Source organism: Thermobia domestica, chromosome 8, assembly GCF_964235325.1.
Source record: "Thermobia domestica chromosome 8, izTheDome1.hap1.1, whole genome shotgun sequence".
Taxonomy (NCBI): Eukaryota; Metazoa; Arthropoda; class Insecta; order Zygentoma; family Lepismatidae; genus Thermobia; species Thermobia domestica.
Genome location: NC_137461.1, coordinates 148,311,836 through 148,332,987, shown reverse-complemented (window position 1 = coordinate 148,332,987; position 21,152 = coordinate 148,311,836). Strand labels below are relative to the sequence as shown.

The 21,152-nt window shown below is 36.5% G+C and overlaps 1 protein-coding gene across 1 annotated transcript in view; it reads right to left on the bottom strand.

Moving 5' to 3' along the window:
• The window catches only part of LOC145693271 (retinol-binding protein pinta-like), a 95,011-nt gene that overhangs the window by 9,999 nt on the left and 63,860 nt on the right, over positions 1-21,152 (bottom strand). Inside the window, exon 5 of the mRNA XM_081769115.1 lies at positions 11,820-11,930. Coding sequence (XP_081625241.1) covers positions 11,820-11,930 — 111 coding nt within the window. The remainder of the gene's footprint in view (positions 1-11,819; positions 11,931-21,152) is intronic.

Genomic DNA, 21,152 nt, shown 5'->3' with positions numbered 1-21,152 from the left:
CGTGGCAACCCCCTTTTAGAAAGGGAATACTTGTTTCTCTCTTTTTCACCTACGGGCTATGAAACGATTTTTTCAAGCTTTTCTCTACCTAATGTCATTATCGATGATACAAATAATAATAACATTAGAAGAGCATTTATAAACATCTGAATACTACAAATTATATTATTTGTTTACTGGTTAACTGCCGGCTTCGGTCGTCGATAAGTCTAGGAGGCAAGGAAGGACATCGTTCACGAGGTTCTGGGTTTTAGTTCCGGAGGAGCAACTATTCGGGCTCGCGCCAAAAATAGTTAAAATTTATAAGGTGCCAACCAAACATGTTAAACACTGATCGTCCCGGGTTTAGGGTTGTCAATGACTCGAGCGGTTCGGCTCACAACGCATTCACTATCTAGCCGAACTGAGAAGGGAGCCGAGCCAACAGCTCACCCAACCGAGTCGGCTCAACCTTCGAAAATTGATCTCAAATGTTTGCTTTCAAAAGCTTTTAATGTGCTTTCTTATATTAACGTAAGAGTCTGTGAGTCGCACCCACACAACACTACAGGCAAAATAATTGACTTAATTGTTTTATAATTTGTCTTTAAAACCTTAAATAGTGCCTTGATTTGAACATTTTCATTGGAGAAAATATATACCAATGACAATTAACCCACTTATATTTTGCTGTTCTGTTGGATTTATCAGTAAAAGCGTTTAATCAGTATCTATTTGGGAACTAATGACACACTGAGGTTCTCTCAGGTTTCACAGCGTAAGTTTGAACATTCATAAATGATTATAAATGTATTTGACTAGAAACTGGGTAATTTTAAATAATATGGGTACATTGACTGAAAAATGATAAAATATTTCATTGATATCAAAACATAATTTGATAGAAACATGGTCTAGAGTTCAATCAGTTGGTTCCCCATCAGGACGTCGCGGTCGGAAAAAGGGATTGCCGCCGTCGACGGTGATGGGCCGCCGGAGGCGGCCGGCACCCGTCCGCGGCGGAACGTCGATCTACTTGTTCAAATTTGCCGACCTTTTGCCGAGGCGGCAAGCGGTCGAAAATCGTCAAGTAAAATTCCCTTTGCCGACTCTTTGCCGACTGTTGCCGACCGTCAGAGCCGGAAAAACAATCGGAAAGGCCTCTTTCCGACCCTCTGCCGACTTCTTATGCCGGCCTCTTTCCGACGGCGGTGCCGGCGCATTTAATGCTCATTTCCGGCTGTTTGCCAACCGCTCGCCAAGGCAACTATTCGTCGCGGTCGAAAATCGCGCTGAAAGATGCCGGCGTCCGACGCCGGCAAGCCGACCGCGGCATCTGGTCGGCATGGACAAATTGTCCGACTATAGGCTTCAGAATCCTGATGGGGTTAAGTTACTTTTAAAATGTAACGCGTTACTTTGTCATTAACTTTTCCTTATATACAGCATATGACGCAAATTATACAAGTTGATAGTTGTTACTAATATCATTCACACTCAAGGAATGCTACGTCTTCGCTGCCAAATGGCGAATATACTTGCCTTCTATATGTGCGGTCCCGGGTCTCTTCTCGGTGAGTTTGCTTGCCTCAGTTTCAACAAGCAGTAGAAGCAAATTTATTATTTTTTTCAGTTGATAATCTATATGCCTTGAAAGCTTTCAAAGTTAAGGAGATGATTTAGAGTACCAGGGTCATAACCAAAGGAGGGGTAAGGGACCCATTACCCCATCCACCTGAACCAATAAAAACTACTAAACACTGGTTCAATCCATTTATTTTTCAAGAGAATTATACACAGGGGTAAAAATGAGGGGGAACGTAGGGGGACGCCATCCCCCCGCTTCCAGAAAATATCAGTGGCGTCCCCCATTTTCCAAAATAATTACAATGTTCAAAGATAGGCATGCGGGAAGGCGTGATGTCATGCGTATCCCTACTTTCCAGATCCACTTTTACCCCTGGTTATACAAGAAATGTATTGAGTTGGAAATGTACACCTGCTTGTACAAGAACTTAGATTCGTAGTAGTCTTTTACACATTCAAACCAAGGATTTTATAAACGAGAATCCAGGTACAAGAAACCAATTGAGCCAGATATACAGTAATTTCCTAAAAGCGATATCTGACTTTTAGCAAACAAAATTTGACCCATTTTATCGTGTTGTATAATCTGTGCAGACTCTAATGGTGCAGTTGGTTTAAATGGGTCAGTTCAAGCTTGAGAGCAGAATGACCGCGCACATGTCACGCCTACCGAGCCGATGCTTCACGTCAAGCGAACTCGGCTCGAGTCGATGGCTCACCTGAGCCGAACCGAACCGAGCCCGCTTGAGTCAATGGTTTATCCAACCGAGCCAGCTCGAGCCAGTTGATATCACTATCCGGGTTGGGCTTGTGTTTGGGTTTAAAAATTCGACTGTGCAAGTCTCAACCTTGATGATAAGAATTACAGTATATTGTTATTGTGCTCACATTTGGGGCTGTCTCATTATAAAAATCTGTTGCCGTCTCATCATCGAAACGAGACGAGATGCGAGCAGTGTCCCCTCTCATGAGCAACACTAAAAATATTCCACATTATTGTTTACATTTCTCCTCACTTTCGCTTTCCAGTCTAATCAGGTCATGATTTTAAAACGAGTTAAAACGAGCTGAACGAGCGAGCCATTTATCAAACTCGATTCTACTCAAAACTCGATTTCAAAAACAGTGACTCGACTCGAGAAAATTAGCTTTGACTCGACTTGTGCCCATCTTTATTAACTAGTTTTCAACTCTTGGTCAATGTCACCTTCGGTTAAAGATGGTTACATCATTAGCTGTAATATTTTACATTTAACGTAGCTTCGATATTTGAGAATGATAAGGATCTTTTGATCATTAATCTTTCCCTTTCGTACCCAACTCATAGCACTACGTGAGGGTAGTCTCTCCCTGCAGTCATTTTTGTATGCTTCATTACACCTGCACATCTGCGGCACCGTTTGTGTCGACGAGAGGAACACCAGAACCAGCCTGCTGAGGACTAGAGTTGCATTTTCTTCTTAGATGAGAGGAAACTCAATCTGTACAGAGATTCTGGACGTTCACTCATCTGGCGAGAAGTAGAAACACACAATGATCTCAGGAGCATTGTCGAATATGAACGTTTTGGTACTCCAAGTGTTTTCGTGTTTGGAGGCATAATGACGCATGGGCATACCGCTCTCCAAATTTTTGAAAGCCATACACTCACCAGTCAAGACAATTGTGGCACTGGATCCTTTTTCCAGAGGTGCAGTCGACTCCATCTTCTCCTTTTGGATGATAATGCACGACCGCATTGGACCGCAAAGGTGTCGTTTCTCTAGGAACGAGATGATATTCGGCGAAAGGACTGGCCTAAACAATTCCCCGACTTGAAACAAGTTGAGCATATTGGACATTAACTGAGATTACCTTTAGAACACCTCCATATTCATCAAAGATTATACAGCAGTTCTCAACAGCGTTGGTGCAGTAAGGCAACTCAATATCATAACACTTCATTACTAATCTTCTGAGCAGAGTGAAAGTGCGTTGCAGAGTTTGTATCGTTCAGTATGATAAAGGACCATTTTACTCCTTTCGTGATGTCATGAGTCACAAAGACTTTACTTTAACTTATTTATGTGTAAAGACAACATTTTTTTTTCAATTACGTGTTTCATCCTATTGTTACCTGCATCTTACTATAGCACTACTTTCTATGTATGAATCAAGTTTCACCGTTCTATGTTACTGTGCGTGACAGAGCTTTCGAAATGTACTTTCGTCTTTAAGTGTTGCATACCAATGTACCAGTGCAAACTAATACCATTTATTTTACCGTTAAAATAAATCGTAAAAAGAAATGCTAAAACATGTGTTCATACTTAAAACTTACACCTAGTCCTTAGCTATTTTATGTTCTGTACAAGATTTAGTAGAATATTACATTTTTACGCAAAGACATTGATAATTTAAGTATGTGGACACATTTGTGAATAATGCTTACGTTTTACACTAGTTTCTTTTTCCTTTCAATGGTTTAAACCTCAGAACACCAAGATAACTTTCATTCCACGAAATGTATATATTCGGTCCTTCTTGACTGACATATTTACCATTTAGTTTAATGAGTTTGTTTTCTAGAGTTCAATTAACACATACAATCCTTAGCAGATTTTTCATATAAATGTAACCAAAAAAATTCTGTTGCTTTTTCACCCAACACCTTCGAACATATATATGTCACCTAAGACGTACCTGGAAGATCAAAAATAGTCCTCGTTAGCATCGATGACCTTCTGAGTATGTTCTGGAAGACCATGGATTCCATAGCGGTAGAACTTAGTGGGCCGTGAAGCGAAGAAGGTATCAAGTGCACTTTTGCCTCTACTAAGGATTTGAACTAGCGTACTCTAAGGTGATTGTCCAAGGAACGGAACAGGTAAGAATCGGACGGTGCAATGTCCGGGGAGTATGACGGATGCAATAGTGTTTCCCATCCAAGGCGTACATTGGTCATCCTAGCCACTTGGGGCTTAGCGTTATCGTCTAGCAGCCCTTTGCGATTCACTAGTACTGGCTCCAGAATTTTAAGGTTTTCTTGAACACAACTCAACTGCTGACAATACACAATTGCATTGATGCTTTGATCAGCTGGTACCAGTTTGCGATGAACAATGCCGCGAATAGTGCACTAAACACACAGGAAGACCTTGTAGTGCAATGCTGGTTTCAACTGTTTTGAAACCGGTTCAGGGAATGATAAGTAATGACGACAGTACCGTGAAACTTCGTACGGGACCCACTTCTCATCACATGTCAACACCCTGTCGAGAAATGATGCCTTTCTCAAACGAGACTGCAAAGAAACACAGGTGTCTGCTCGCGTTGCCTTCTGGCCCTAAATCAAATCATGTGAGACCCATGATCCAACTTGTAGTGCTTCCCAAGTTGATAGTGGTGCTACCGAATTTTCTCTCTATTTAGACTGAATTGTGGTCCCAGTTCCTCACGTATCTAGCCACTGTTCGCCTAAATTATTGCCTTGAAGATCTTAATTTTGTACGTGTATTGGTCTTTCGGTACTTGGTGCGTCTTTGATTGTTTCGTTACCTTCCTTTAACTTGCTAAACCACCCTTGCACTGTCCGCGTAATCACGACACCCTCACCAAAAGCCTGGCATATCTTCCACTCGTGGCAGTGGAAGTTTGAACTCTACAGCATACACGCCCTTATGACTCTCTGTGGAGGTCCAGTGTTCACTCTGTCGTTACGCAAGTTCTCGGTGTAACTAAACTGCCACACACACACATTCAGTGCACGTCTTAATATTTTTCGGTTTTGCTTCAGAACTCTGCGTTAACACAGGGATCCAGAGGAGCAAAAAAGTAAATAAAAAGAATATTTTTTAAAAAATATTTTTCGTGATTTTCTTGCCTTAGATACATGACACATGTGAATGGTGCTATTTGAAAGGCTGTTCTATTTTGAAGGGATTGAGGTACGGACCATGATCCAAAGATAGATACGAATATGTCAGGATATTTTCCTTAGATCTGTTTTATATGGGAATTTATGGTATTGTGCACATATTTTTTGGCGGGCTTACTTTTGCACCTAGAAGACTGCACCTAGAAGACTGCACCTAGAAATTTTGCACACACATTAAATGCACGCCTTAGTATTTTTTCAGATGTGATTCAGGTCTCTGCGTTAATACAGGGGGTCCGGTGGGGAAACAATGTAAAAAAATATATTTTTAACAAATCACTTTTTCGCGATTCTCCAACCTCAGATACACGATGGAGACATGTGAATGGTGCAGTTTGAAAGGCTGTTCCATCCTGAAGAGAATGAGGTACGGACTATGATCCTAGGGTAAATACGGATGTGTCAGGAAATTTTTACCTAACATCTGTTTTATACGGAAATTTATGGTATTGTGGGCGTATTATTTTTGGCGGGCTTACTTTTGCACCTAGAAATTTTGCACACACACTCAGTGCACATCTTAGTGTTTTTCAGATTCGTTGCAGATCTCTGTGTTAATACAGAGTGTACAGAGAAGCAAAAAGGTATATATATATATACATAACAAATCTCTGAAAGGCTGTTCTACTCTGAAAAGAATGCGGTACGAACCACGACCGCAATAGGGATGTCTCAGGAAATTTCCCGTTTTATACGAGAATCTAGGGTATTGTGGGAATATTCTTAGCACAATTGGTTAATATTTTCTACCTTATTTTTCTAGATAGAAGCCTGAAATGTTGTAGACATATTCAGTATACTTAGTATTTCCCAGTTGATTTTGAGATCTTTGCGTTAACAGGGGGGGGGGGGGAGGTCCAGATGGACTCAAAATAGATAAAAGAGATTTCTTTTTACCAACAATCTCTATTTTCCCTGAAAATTTCCTAACTCAGGAACACGACAGGGAAATGTGAATAGTACAATTTGAAAGGTTGTTCAATTCTGAACACAATGAGGTACGAAGCATGATCCTAGGATAAATAGGAATTATGCTGTAGCTGCTTGATTGAAAGTCTATAATTTTTTTTTAAAGCCATAATTTAAAAGGGTTAACAATGGGACACCCGGGGCAATGCCGCTGAAATTTTGAATAATGGGCTACCAAATCGCAAAAATTAAAAATGAACAGAAGTAGTACATCTAATAATATAAAAGAAAAATATAAGTGAGAGAGAAGTGAAATATATGGACAAAATATTAATTTAACATTATATTGAATTATTATTAGGCCTATATATAGAGAATTAAAATCTTTGCAAAATGTACATATAATAAAATACATCATTCTGTTATTTTGTTGGAAGAATTGAAGAAAATATAAAAGTACCAGAACAGTCAGATTTTGAAAATATCTATTTTAGGACATGAAATGTGCCTCAAATCTTCAGTAACCCTTAAAAAATACCATTTCGAAAGAAGAATCTTCGTCTTTCACGTAAGAAAAATATTTCATTATTATTTCGATTCCAAAGTGTAGATAACGATTTTTTTCTTTCTTTTTTAAAAAGTGATTCCTTTAAAAAATAATATAGCACTCTGATACTCTCGTGTCTTCTAAAATACACTTCTTTGTGAGAAAGCAAATACAATATATTTATATGAAAATATGTTTATGTGAAAAGTAACTATGAAAGCTCCAATAGTAAGGCTTAAAAGGTGCTGAAGACAAAGATGCCCACTTTGGATCAACCTCACTCAAACTCACGCTCACATCACCAATCTTACCTCACGTACACTCGATCTACCCTCACAACATTATCTCGACTTCACGCTCAATTCATAAGGTTGAGATTGAGTGAGCCTGAATTTTGAACTTATGAGCGCCGACACCATGCGTTCAGACACCTATGGCTGAAGAAGGCTATTTTTATTCTTGTTCAGTTTAGTAAAAGGAGTTGAGATATGTATTTCTTTTTTAGATTCTCGCCCCGTTTTTTTTTTCTTCTTTCTTTCAAATGATTGTTTAGACTTTTTCTTGCGGAAGGGGGCATCAAATCTTCGTCACGGGCCAGCGTGTCAAAATATATATTGCCACCACTGCTCGACACAAGCACTGATACACCCTTTATATCATCTTCAAAATAACCAACGAGATTTAACATATCTTACAGTTACCAATCTATTGTCTTCTAAACATTCAAATTCGCAGTCGAGTCTTGCAATTTAAATGGCTTAATTTCTTTTAGTTATTTTGACATATTGGTTACGAAATTTCTCTCGATATGTGTTATAAATAGAAGTAACTAACGAAGAATCAAATTATATGTAATTATTTTTCGTAATCTAGTTATAGGATTTTTGTGGAAAAGGTACTGAATTTGGTGGGTGGAAAGGTGAAAAAAAGCAACGTTTTGGGTAGATGTTTAATGGACTGAAAACTACCTTAATTAATAACACTGTTTTACAAGGGCCATATTTCCAAGATGACAATCTGTAATTCTGTAATAATTTATCACGCTGAATTGAAATCTGATATTAGAATTTTGCTATCAGGCACAGTTTTTCAGTAATACAGGGTGTTCCATAAGTACATGACACATGTTAAATATTAAATATATTGACGGCATGTACGATATGTACACATATATGAGAACACGGCGTATAGTGAGAAAATGAAATTTCAAATGTAATTTCTGGCAAGTCTATCAGGCTAAGTTTTCAGAGGTTAACAAGATTTTCAACTAGTGTCTTGTTCTTCCAATGAATTCAATCTGATACTGCCTTTCATTCTTGTGAGATTTAAACTGACTGTTACTTCTACTGTTGTTAAAATTCAGAGCTTTCTAAATGGGAAATCAAAGAAACGTGACCCAGCATGTCGGAAGACTGCTGCTGATGTATCAGTAGAGACAAGAGACACGCCCACTACAAAACATAGTATAAACCAGTAACATCTTAGTTACTGTTTCATTCTCATATAAATTCTTAAAGTAACCCTGATAAGCGATATTCAGATTTGAATTTAACATACTGAATTACTATAGAACTACAGACTTTTATCCCAGAGACATAGCTTTTTTTTTCAGAACATTGTAATTATACCACATCATAAAAGACACAATTTTCATATTATTTTAACTAACTCTAAACGTCCAGATATATGTTCGTTTGCAAAATTCATCTTTAGTAATTAGACACAGAGAAAAGTAAGTGAATATTTTTTTCAGGTGATTTTAAAATGAAACTTTTGTATGTCTCTGTTTTCTGAAACTTTTGTATTGCTTTCTATATGAATGCATTTTAGTATACTAGATGTAGAACTGGAAACGAAGAATGAATTAAACTGTATGTGACTTGATAACTAACAGGTGAAAAAAATACAAAATAAAATTTTAGTGGGTAGCGTCCTCTTTTCTTTTTTCTTTCTTTTTTTTTTTTTTTTTTTTACTTTATATTGTTTTCTGTTCCCCATCGCTACATTTTCTATCGGTAAGATTTTTCTAACATTGATCCAAGCTCTTTTATTTTACCAAAGATAATTTAGGGTTTTAGCTTGAGTGAAAATGGCAAAACTGCTCTTGTAGAGCAATCTGTAAAACAAAAAGCTATGTATAATAAATTGAGTTCTTTTCAGTTTTTGACTTGTAAGATATATTATTTGAAGGCCTTATATTTGTAACTATTTTCATAATTGTTGGGACGTAGTTTAGAAGCGTCTCATAAATTGAGTGCCAGAAATTGTATATTGCATTGTTTGAGGGTTGTCAATGGTATGAAAAGGACAGAATAAATTTAGAACACTAAAAAAACTAAGAAATCAAGGTTTATTGGTGTGATGCATGACAGAGAGAAAATATTCCACATTACTTGAGAGTCTCCGGCCAATTTGGAAGATGTGAGAATGGGTTTTAACTAATTTAGTGAAATGGTAACTTTACGATCTGATACTATTTTTGAAATAGGGTGTGATTTCGCAAAGATTGGTATGGTAGTTTTAACTCTGTTTGCATTCTGAACGAAACTATGGTCATGAATGTACAATGGTAAGCTTTTGTATATGTTCTAAACCTATGTGATCAAAATGTCGTTAACAAAGAATATAGAAAACAATCATATTGATGTCTTCAGGAAATCATACTTCATTTTAAAAATAGTAGCGTATCGTGAAGTTCATATTTCACTGAATTAACTCAAATCTAGTGTGACATCATTTCACTGAATTAACTTAAATCCAGTGTGACATCTTCCGCAAAATGGCCACAGAGACTCTCATGTAATAGGGAATATTTTCAATGTGTCCTGTATCACACAGAAAAGCTCGATTACATATTTTTAGGAGTGTTCTAAATTGATTTAATCGTTTCCACACCTTTGGAAATCCTGTATATAGTAAGGGATATGCAACCACCGTTGCAAACTACTGTTTCAATTAATACATGCATATGCTTCAGTAGGATACAAAAAAGTGCATAAGATTTTGTGATTTGAGCAAAAGTTTGCGTGTATAACTATTTTTATGCACACAAGTGCATCAATTAACACAGTTTTTATTATGCAATTAGCTAGATGCTTAAAAATTATGCATCTAAACGTTTTGCTGAAATCAGAAAAGTTATGCTTTGTGTGTGTGTGTGTGTGTGTCAACTAACGCGTCTCTGGTTCTGTGTGAAATGGTGCAGGAGAAAAGAAAAAGAATTTTAGATATTGAAAAGAGGAAAAGAAATTGTTTGGGTCAATGGCTAAGAAGGAATTGTTTCATGAGGATCAAGCTAGTAGGTATGGTGGCAGGAAAGAGAGAGAGAGGGCGAAGGAAGCTACAATTGCTAAAAAAATATATCGTACATCAAGACGAAGAGGTTAGTTGAAGACCGTGAAGCATAAAAGCTTCTCAGTTGCGATACGTGATTTGCCAATAATGCCACAATAACTATGATAATAATAGTGATGATTCTACAATAGCATTGGTTCAACATTATAAATTATTATGGTAGCTAGCACAAAGGATTATGGACTTTTTATAACCAGTCTATCCCTTTGGTCGTACATCTTCTCTTCAATCTAAAATATTTGGATTGTAAGCTGTTTTAAGTTGAAGATTCTCAAGTTGTTCAGTTTCTTGTATCTAACCATGAGTGTGTATACGTTACTGGCAGATTCTTGTGGTTCAGGCTAAACATACCAGTGAGGTCAATCGAACCCAATTTAAGAGTTCCTACGTTTACTCAAGTACAAAAGTCCATTTCTCAGTTGCATTTATTATTAAATACTTACTTAAATTTGGGTTTAGAATACAAGATATAATTCTGGGATTTAGAAAATGGTGGTATTATATGTTATTTCATTACAAAACCATTTCGAAAACAAATATACTGAATATTTTCGTGAAGTGATGAGTCATATCAAAAATATATTCATATTGTAATATTGGCATACCATAAATTATGGATATGACCTGAGCATCAACCTTGAGATCTTTTGCAGTTAGGTCTTCAATTAACTAAAACTCATAAATTACTACGTTACTTTTAAATTTATTTTCAGTTCTATTATGTTGTATCTTTGTAAATTCTTGGTTTTGTAATTTGGACGATGTTTCGTTTTACATTTATTCATTCGAATAATGATAAAGTTATTTTGTTGGTTTTGATACGTAAGCAATAACTGCTTTCCAATCATTTTTAGTAAAATTACTTTAAATTATTTGTCATCCCTTCCTATCCCCGAGGAGTGTTTTACCCCCGCAGTATCTTTCCAAATTATAAATCATATGAGTAGTTGAACTCGAATCTTGAAATGAGATTATTTACCGAGTTTCGTCTTCCTCTCACGAAAAACTCCTGAGATATTGTATTCTTTTTACATAAATTTTAACGAACCAATCTCTTCCTATGATCTTTTCGATAAAATCACTTTGAAGTATGGCAAGTCAACGGTATATATTTGTATACTGGATATCATACACGCTCAAACAAAAATTCATTTTTAAATGTAAGATACACTCAACTACATCACAATTATATTGTACTATATACATTTTTTAAAATATGTTTTGCAGAAGATCTAAGGAATCTAAGGGATCTAACACATCTAAGGAATCTCAATAATAAAACATGTAAGAAATAAGAACATATGAACTAAGTTGCTAACTTTATTTCTGGGAAAAGAATTCCAGCTAGCTTTGATATACTGCATATTCTGATTTACATGATTTACCTTGTGCAACACGAAGGTCAGTGTTAAAAAAAACATATTTGTTCCTTACGTTTTTTAAGTATCCATGTTATTGTTTACCAAATGATCATTGAAATCAAATATCAAATAATGATAATGTAATATTTAGAACGGTATTACATACCCTCTTCTTTTGCTTCTCTGGCACGAAAATCAATCCAGTTTGAATCAACTTTAAAGCAGTCTTGTTTACATTCATGCAGATTATATATTTCAAAATCTCTGGGGTCCCTTCCTGAAGCAAACAGAATGAAATGAAAGTGAGTAACATAAACATTGTTTCATTTCGTAATTGCAAATCTTGCTATATTTCTTTTAGAGATTTCAATATTTTCTAACTACACTGAAAAAACATTTTAAAATGATTCTGAATAATTTTCAAGATAATTTTCAGTTTCAAGATAATTATTTTCTGAAAAAGGTACATAAAAACGAACACTATAAATGTAAATTTAATTTGTACATTATTGAAGCAGGATTTTTGTCAGTTTTACAAATGAGCAATGTTCACATTAATAGATAAATACATTAATAAGTAACGGGTAAAATTACAATACAGTTACAAATTATGCGAACTTGATAGTCATATTTGAAGTAGTACATTTATAACTACTGACTATAATAGATTAATAGGAGTAAAGATAGAACTGTTCCTCAGACGTAGAATGCATATCGAAAACCCATTATTCCCTATGCCTTACTGTTCTTGTTCTTTGGCGATAAAAGTTGAAACCGATTATTGTTAATTTGAACCACTTACGATTTGAATATATCGTTAAGAGAGGGGATAGAACCTATTCTAGAGAAACTGAATTGATTGTTAAAACAAAAAAAAATGCATCTCGATGTCTCTTACCGTTTCTGCTCTACGAAAATCAGTAGTGAAACCTGAAGTAGTAGCAAATTTCAACCACTTCCGATTTAGATTAAATGATTTAGATTGTGATGGTATGCACACTTGAGAGTCTGAATCGATTCCCCCCCAAAAAAACAACTTGTTGCAATCTGTTACCATTTCTGTTTTATGGCGATAAATGTTGAAACCAGAAATAGTTAATTTAAAAAATACTTCCGGATTCAATAAAATGTTGAGAGGGAGGAGAAGCAATCTATTCTTGGGAATCTGAACAGATTATAAATAACTTCATCTCGATATATCTTACGGATTTTGCTCTACGGGTATGAGTATTAAAACCAGAAGTAGTATTAAATTCAACAACTTCCGGTTTTGTTAGAGTGTTGCAATTCTTTACGATATGGTGTCTTGTGACTCTAAATTGATTGCAGGAAACAGGCTTTTGCTATCTATTACTATATTTCTCCTATGGTGATAAGTGTTGAAACGGTTAATTTGAATCACTTCCGGTTTGAATAGAGGGTTAGCGGACTAAATGGAACCTATTCTCTGCACGCTGAGTCAATAATACAACATTGCATCTCGAAATTTCTTACTACTTTTGCTGTATGAAGATCAGTATTGAAACCGAAAGTTTAGTAAATTTAAACCACTTCCGATTTTTGTACAGTACTGCTACATGTTTTGACTACATGTTTTCTTGAAACACTGTGTCGATTGATGAGAACCGCTTTGTCGCTATCTGTTACCATTGTTGTTCTATGGCGATAAGCATTGGAACCGGAGATAGCTAGTTCTAACCACTTCCTGTTTGAAGAGAAAGTTAAGGAGGAATTAACAATATTTTTTAACACTGAATCAATTGCAAGAAACTGCATCTCGATATCTCAGACCATTTGTGCTCTGATATCTGTTGACAGAAGGACAGACAGACACAACCGTTTTATAAGACTTCCGACACTTATGCATAGCATAATTTGGAACTCTAATTAAATTGTATTACTATGAACGAAAGTAAATTGGTATTATGTTGGTTGAAAGTAAATTGATTGTTTCTGGCTAACATTCTTATAGAAAATATAAAAGTGCCATTTATTAAGATACCAATTATAGGACTAATTAACAGGACAGCTGAGATAGCCATATACTGCAGCACATTATATTTCTTAATTAATAACACTAAGCACTCGTAAAGTACGACTGTTTTGCGTTAATCCGATTTTGGATGAAAGCAAGCACAAAAATACATAAGCGTCAGTAAAAAGGAATAACGTTTTCGTTGAAAACTGAAAGAAAACATTTAAATTTTGAAACAGGGCAAATTGTACAACGAGATACTTTGTATCGTTTAATAATTACCTGTACCTTGGGCAGAAAGTGCTCATACACAAGCACTATACCTGATATAGTGTTAATTTGAAAATAACAAAAGAAGAATATTTTTAATATATGTAAGAAATATACATTATTGTATAATTCGTTGCTAGGTAGTTGTTGATAGTTACCTAATCAACATGTATGTTTGCAAGACAGTTTGAGTGAAAATACGTTAAAAGAGTATCAACTAATAAACCATTTAATACCGATCATCGACTTGTAATTTCGATAGAAAAGGTGAGAATAATAGTGTATATAATTATTGAAGATATTTTTATGTGTAAACAATTACTACCACTCAAGATTTACTTATATCATTAGCCGAACCAGGTTGACGATTACCTTTGGTAAGAACGTTATAAAAATTTTGGTTTACCTCACCCGGGAACTTGTAAATTCAATTCCCGAAGTTAAGTAAGGGTGAATTTACTTCTGCAAAAAAGTTAATGACTACGAACTTGACAAGACTGAGAAGTGGTAGAATAATCTCAAGAAATATGAACGGGGAAACAATGGAAAAAGAAATCAGTGATAGTGATAATGGTGAACAAAGTGCAGCACCAGGAATGACACTAGAAGACCGAATATTACTACTCTTACAACGGCAAGAACAAAGCCGAAAAGAAGATATGGAACGGCAAGAACAAAGCCGAAAAGAAGATATGGAAGCCATAAAGCAGACGATGGAGCAGAAGTCAGATGAGACGAAACAATTTATTCTTCAGGCGATGAATGACATCACCTCGCAGTTTGACGAAAAGTTAAAAAGAATATCTGAGGATTGTCAAGTTAGTCACAGCCATCTAATCCAAGAAGTCAGTGGTGTACAAAGGGATTTAGAAGCAATAGAATCTTCTGTACGTCAACAAAAAATCCAGGTCACGGATAACTCCAATCAGATACGTGGGAACACGCAGTTGATCGCTATCTTACAAGAGGAAATTAGGACACTACAGATCAAGGACAACACGTACCCCAACAACACGAGTAATGATCGTGTGGAATTCCCTTGTTCGCCAGAGATGACCTCGCCTTCACCCGTATCTGATGAGGACATTATTTTGGAAGAAAATCATCCGAGGAGTTCAGATGGGCGGAAAAGAGACGGTGTAACTACACATCACGCCATAGGTAGGAATTGTCACTCAAGAAGAACACGGAATGATAAAAGGAAGGTAAAGTTAAACGTAAAGATGAGTGAAATACGTGCCATGAGTAAGTTCAGTGGTAAGTGTAATGAGAATGCTACTTCTTTCCTAGAAAAAATTCAGGATGAGTGCAATATAATGTGTATAGATAGATCACAATATATGAAATTAATCCCTCATTTATTACTCCCACCATGTTCTTTATGGTTTAAAGCAGTACGAGATCACGTTAGTACGTATGAGGAGTTTAAAGCAGCGCTAATCGCAAATTATGAAAATGACTTTTTGCTTGCAAATAGAGATGCCACGATTAGAAACCAACATTTCAATCCTCGTTTGCACAAATCCGTTGTCGAGTTTGTTGTAAATACATACAATGAATTAAAAGTCGTAAATCCATTGCAATCAGAATCTAGAATCATAGCATCAATTCGAAATTTGTTACCGTTCAAGTTACAACAGATCCTGTTTTCTACACAGTGTATGAGTTTCAACCACTTACTAATGCTTGTTCAATGTTATGAAACTCAATACCATGCTCTGAATCAACAAGCAGGAGTAGGTAAAAGTAAAAATAATTCAGATCATTTTGTACCTGTTCGGAATTTAAATATCCGTAGTGTGAACGATACGGAGCACAACATAAACCGAGTAAATTCAAGCAACCAGAACGAGCAAAATAGGCAAAGCTATGTAGGGAATCCGCCTAACCTAATTAGTCGTGGCAATCCTTATGTAAGATCATATACTCAAAATAGGTTTAAAAATAGACGAAATACATGGCGAAATTCCAGGAATACAGCAAACTACGTGGATAGACGTAATTGGAGGTCAAGAGATGGCACTTCGTATCAAAATCAGAATCACGACGCAATACATGTACAAAATAGTACGGAACCTAATCATGATTGTGCAGTACAATGTACTTTATTAGAATCATATGCAAATACGAATTTAAGCTGAATACAGTTGATGAAGTAAGGGTTAAACCCATATTAGCTATAGATTTTCATGAACATTTATTTTATTTTTATTCAATTTAATTTTCTTTAATTCTCATTAACCAATGATAATTTTCAAATGATTTTAATTCTCTCTTGTTAATGTGAAGAATTATAATTTGATTCATAATTGATTAAACACAAAGGTTATTTACATTATATTGATCTGTGTTGAGAATTTGTTGTCAAAGATTATGTTAAGAATAAGGTTCTTTCTATTAAGCTATTTATCCGACGACTGTCTTTATGCGCTACCTTACATATTACTCGAATAAGATTCTTCTATATTCTGACGCTTTATTGATACAATGTATATTTTAAAACATCATCTAATGTAGTTATTATATAATGCGCCCTGGAAAGATCAAACATTTTTTCCTTTACATCACCGTTTGTAATAATGATTGAAACTGTTAATCATTGAGATTTATGTTTTAAAAAGTAATTTGCCTTTTACCGATTTTGACTTCGCACCCTTCATTGATTAGATTATTAAGCGACGACGTTTTTATAATAAAAGATAAATGATAATGGAAGGAAAGATTTATTATAAATGTATTTATATATATGAAGCTTAATGAAGATATATATATACGAGGGGCGATCAAAATGTAAAGGACATAAGTAATGTAATACCATTATTATAAACGGACCAGTGGTTCTTAAATATAAAAGCCAAGCTCGCTTGTAACTTTTATATTCAGTCCCATCGTCGGGCGACATTTTTATACAACGAGATACTTTGTATCGTTTAATAATTACCTGTACCTTGGGCAGAAAGTGCTCATACACAAGCACTATACCTGATATAGTGCTAATTTGAAAATAACAAAAGAAGAATGTTTTTAATATATGTAAGAAATATACATTATTGTATAATTCGTTGCTAGGTAGTTGTTGATAGTTACCTAATCAACATGTATGTTTGCAAGACAGTTTGAGTGAAAATACGTTAAAAGAGTATCAACTAATAAACCATTTAATACCGATCATCGACTTGTAATTTCGATAGAAAAGGTGAGAATAATAGTGTATATAATTATTGAAGATATTTTTATGTGTAAACAATTACTACCACTCAAGATTTACTTATATCATTAGCCGAACCAGGTTGACGATTACCTTTGGTAAGAACGTTATAATTGTGAATGCGTAATTAGTTTTAGCAAGTTTATTTTCGTCTGTAAATGCTTAGTTTATCATAATCTATTGTATATCTACGAAGGAATTACCGAATGTCGATTAAGATTTTCAGGTGCAGTAGTGAAATAAATTATGCACAAATAAACAGTACAATTACGAAGTACTGTATGTTTCGGCGAAACTTGTGACCAGGTTTCTCGCACAGAATTAGTATTTGCAAATCAACATCTCTCTCTTTCTCTCTCTCTCTCTCTTTTTTAATGTGTTTATTTACACTTTCGCGTTGTGCATCACAAATTTGTGGGACGTGTCCGAACTGTCAACAAGGAGGTCTACAGCTCTGTGTCACCGTGTTTACGCGATTTCATTTGCGGTAAATAGCCAGACAAGTTGATAGCGTGATAAAAAAAAGTAGAGTTTGAATGGTCTTCGTAACACTTCAGTAATGATGTTAGAATTCTTGATCAAAACAAATCCCTCGCACATCATCCCCTCCACTTAAAGTATCTAGTTCTGTCTGTGTGATTTTTTTCTTTTTTCTACGTTGAGTTCCATCTTAAACCAGAAACGGTCTAACAACAGTGAGTACATTCAGAATAACAATGCAAAGGAACTTCGGCCCATTCTACAAAATATGTTTCTGGATTGCCTTCATCGAAGTCGATAACTTTGGGATTACCATCACTCCAGGAATTAAATAAATAGTTTTGTGTTGTGCTTTCGAATGGCCTGCTTAAGTGACCGAAATTTTTGTCTCCTAATCTTCTGCCTGGGAAGCTTCAATTGTAGTGTTTTCAATATTACGAATTTCCATATTGCTATTGTGCATTAGTTCCCCAATATAGCGATATCATTCCAATGAACTTGCATTGTCCATTTCACTTTTGAGAGTACACGAACATCTCGACACTAACTAATTTCGTTACTGTTGTATTCCACTCGATTCGAAACGCGAATGGTGCTCCGTTATATTTTGCTTTTGACTATTAATCATTATATGCTATATTTAATCTGTATCTTTTGTAACGAAATGCGTCAAACTCATATGTATGATCATAGAAGTAAGCCCCTGTTTGTACCTCACAGTTTATTTCCTCTTTTAGGGTCCGTACTTCTTTACCTTTTTCGTAATTAAGTTTGCCAGCAACTTCTTTACATTTTCCCCCTCTAACGTATTTCTAACGTATAGTTTGCATTCTTTTTTACATAAACGCATTATCCTCCATTAAAGTTTCATACTTTCCTATCTAAGTGCTCGACATTGTGCAGTGCAAACATTGTGAAATATAAGTGCAAATTGCAAATACAATCTTACATACACTTGGCTGAGGAATATCTTACCCTTCAACCCTGGCAATGGATTCAAATATACGTACATAATATGAAAGTTGTACAGACATGCCCCGGTGTATTGACGCTTACTGGCATGTGATGATTTACTGCAAGTGATGACTTCTACTTACAAAACCAACCTTGTTCTTTAAATCAGACTACCACTTTTTAATTGTATGGAAAATACTTCCAAATTACGTATTTTGTGTACCATGTTTCGACCAGGAATGCATTAATCTAGCAGGGAAGAGAAAACAGGCAAAATTACGCTGGCTACAAAATCCGAATGAAATAACTACACAAGATTTCTGAGATATCAGGCGGGAAACTTTCAAAAGTTTCAGAACAAAGAAACGCAATTTTTTGAAAGCTAAAATTAAGGAACTTGAAGATAATAGTAAAAATGAAAATATTCGTGACATGTATAAGGGGATCAGCGAATGTAAGAAAGGCTATCAACCTCGTGCTTATATATTAAAGAAAGCTGGCGGAACAGTTCTCACTGATACAGATAGCCTCTTAAATAGATGGAAAGATTTCTTTGACGATTTGCTGAACACGCAGCCAAAAACGAATGTGCGTGCTGAAAAGGAGATACACACCGCAGAACCGTATATTCCAGAATCCAACCGAATAGAAGTAGAAACCGCTATAAAGAAATTAAAGAAATACAAATTTCCGGGTGCGGATGAAATTCTGGCTGAGATAATTTTAGCTGGAGACGAAAAATTCTGGAACAAGATACACAAACACATTCTCCTTGTCTACAACAAGAAAAAATTGTCACAAGACTGGAAAGAATCAATCATTGTTCCAATCCACAAGAAAGGCGACAAAACTGACTGTAATAATTATCGAGTCACTTCTCTTTTGTCAACATCCTATAAAATCCTTTCAAATATTCTATTAGCAAGATTGACCCCATACGCAGACGAAATTATTGGAGATTATCAGTGCGGATTAAGACGAAATCGATCAACTATTGACCAAACACACTCGTGCTCATAAATTAAGGATAATGCGGATACATGGTGAAACAACGCTCTGGTGGGCGGTTTTCGATTGGAACATTCACCTCGGGGTATGAGCATTCGGTGCATTTAACCATTCGCATGCGGTGCGGTCGTCGCACAGTGGCGCTGGCAGCAGTCCAAATACGCAGAGATCTGTTGGTGCATGTCAGAGTACGGTGCAGCGTGTAAGTGTGCAGATGTTCTCAGACGTGCTAATAGTGACTATGTGTTGAAAATGGCTGAAAGAACACATATTGATGACGTTAGAGGGGTAGAATAATAGGGCGACTGGAGGCTGGTCAAACAGCAGGTCGTAGCACGTCCCTCCGTGTATCACAAAGTGTGTTCTCAAGATTATGGCAACTATTCCAGCAGACGTGTCCAGGCGCTATAGTATGGGACGTCCACAGTGTACAACACCACAAGAAGACCGGTATCTCACCATCAGTGCCCGCAGACGGCCACGGAGTACAGGAGGTATCCTTGCTCGGGACCTTGCCACAGCCACTGGAACAGCTGTCTCCCGACACACAGTCTACAGACGACTGAACAGACATGGTTTATTTGCCCAGAGACCTGCTAGGTGCATTCCACTGACCCCTGTTCACAGGATAGCCCGTAAAGCCTGGTGTCAAGAACACAGTATATGGTCAATGGAACAGTGGTCCCAGGTTATGTTCACGGACGAGTCCAGGTATAGTCTGAACAGTGATTCTCGCCGGGTTATCATCTGGCGTGAACCAGGAATCAGATACCAACACCATAATGTCCTTGAAAGGGACCTGTATGGAGATAGGGGTTTGATGGTGTGGTGTGGGATTATGATTGGTTCACGTACACCCCTGCATGACTTTGACAAAGAAACTGTAACACGTCAGGTGTATTGGGACGTCATTTTGCATCAGTATATTCGCCTTTTCAGGGGTGCAGTGGGTACCACCTTCCTCTTGATGGATGATAACGCATGGCCCCACCGAGTTGCCATCGTGGAGGAGTACCGTGAAACAAAAGATATCAGGCGAACGGAGTGGAATGCCTGTTCTCCAGACCTAAACCCCATCGAGCATGTCTGGGATGCTCTCGGTCGGCGTATCACTGCACGTCTTCAAACCCCTAGGACACTTCAGGAACTCCGACAGGCACTGGTGCAAGAATGGGAGGCTATACCCCAGCAACTGCTCGACCACATGATCCAGAGTATGCCAACCCGTTGTGCGGCCTGTGTACGTGTACATGGTGATCATATCACATATTGATGTCGGGGTACATGCGTAGGAAACAGTGGCGTTGTGTAGCACATGTGTTTCTCAACTTATCACCAATACCGTGGATACAGTGGATATCACCAATACCGTGGATACAGTGGATATCACCAATACCGTGGTACCGATATGTTTTGTTTGTTCGTATGTTGTGTTCACTATGTGCCTATGCTATTAGAGCGAGTTTTGTGTAGTGCCACGTTGTGTAGTACCACAATCTGCAATTATCCTTAATTTTTGAGCATGAGTGTATTTACCATTCGCCAAATACTCGAAAAAAAGTGGAAATACAATACCCCGGTACATCAATTATTTATTGATTTTA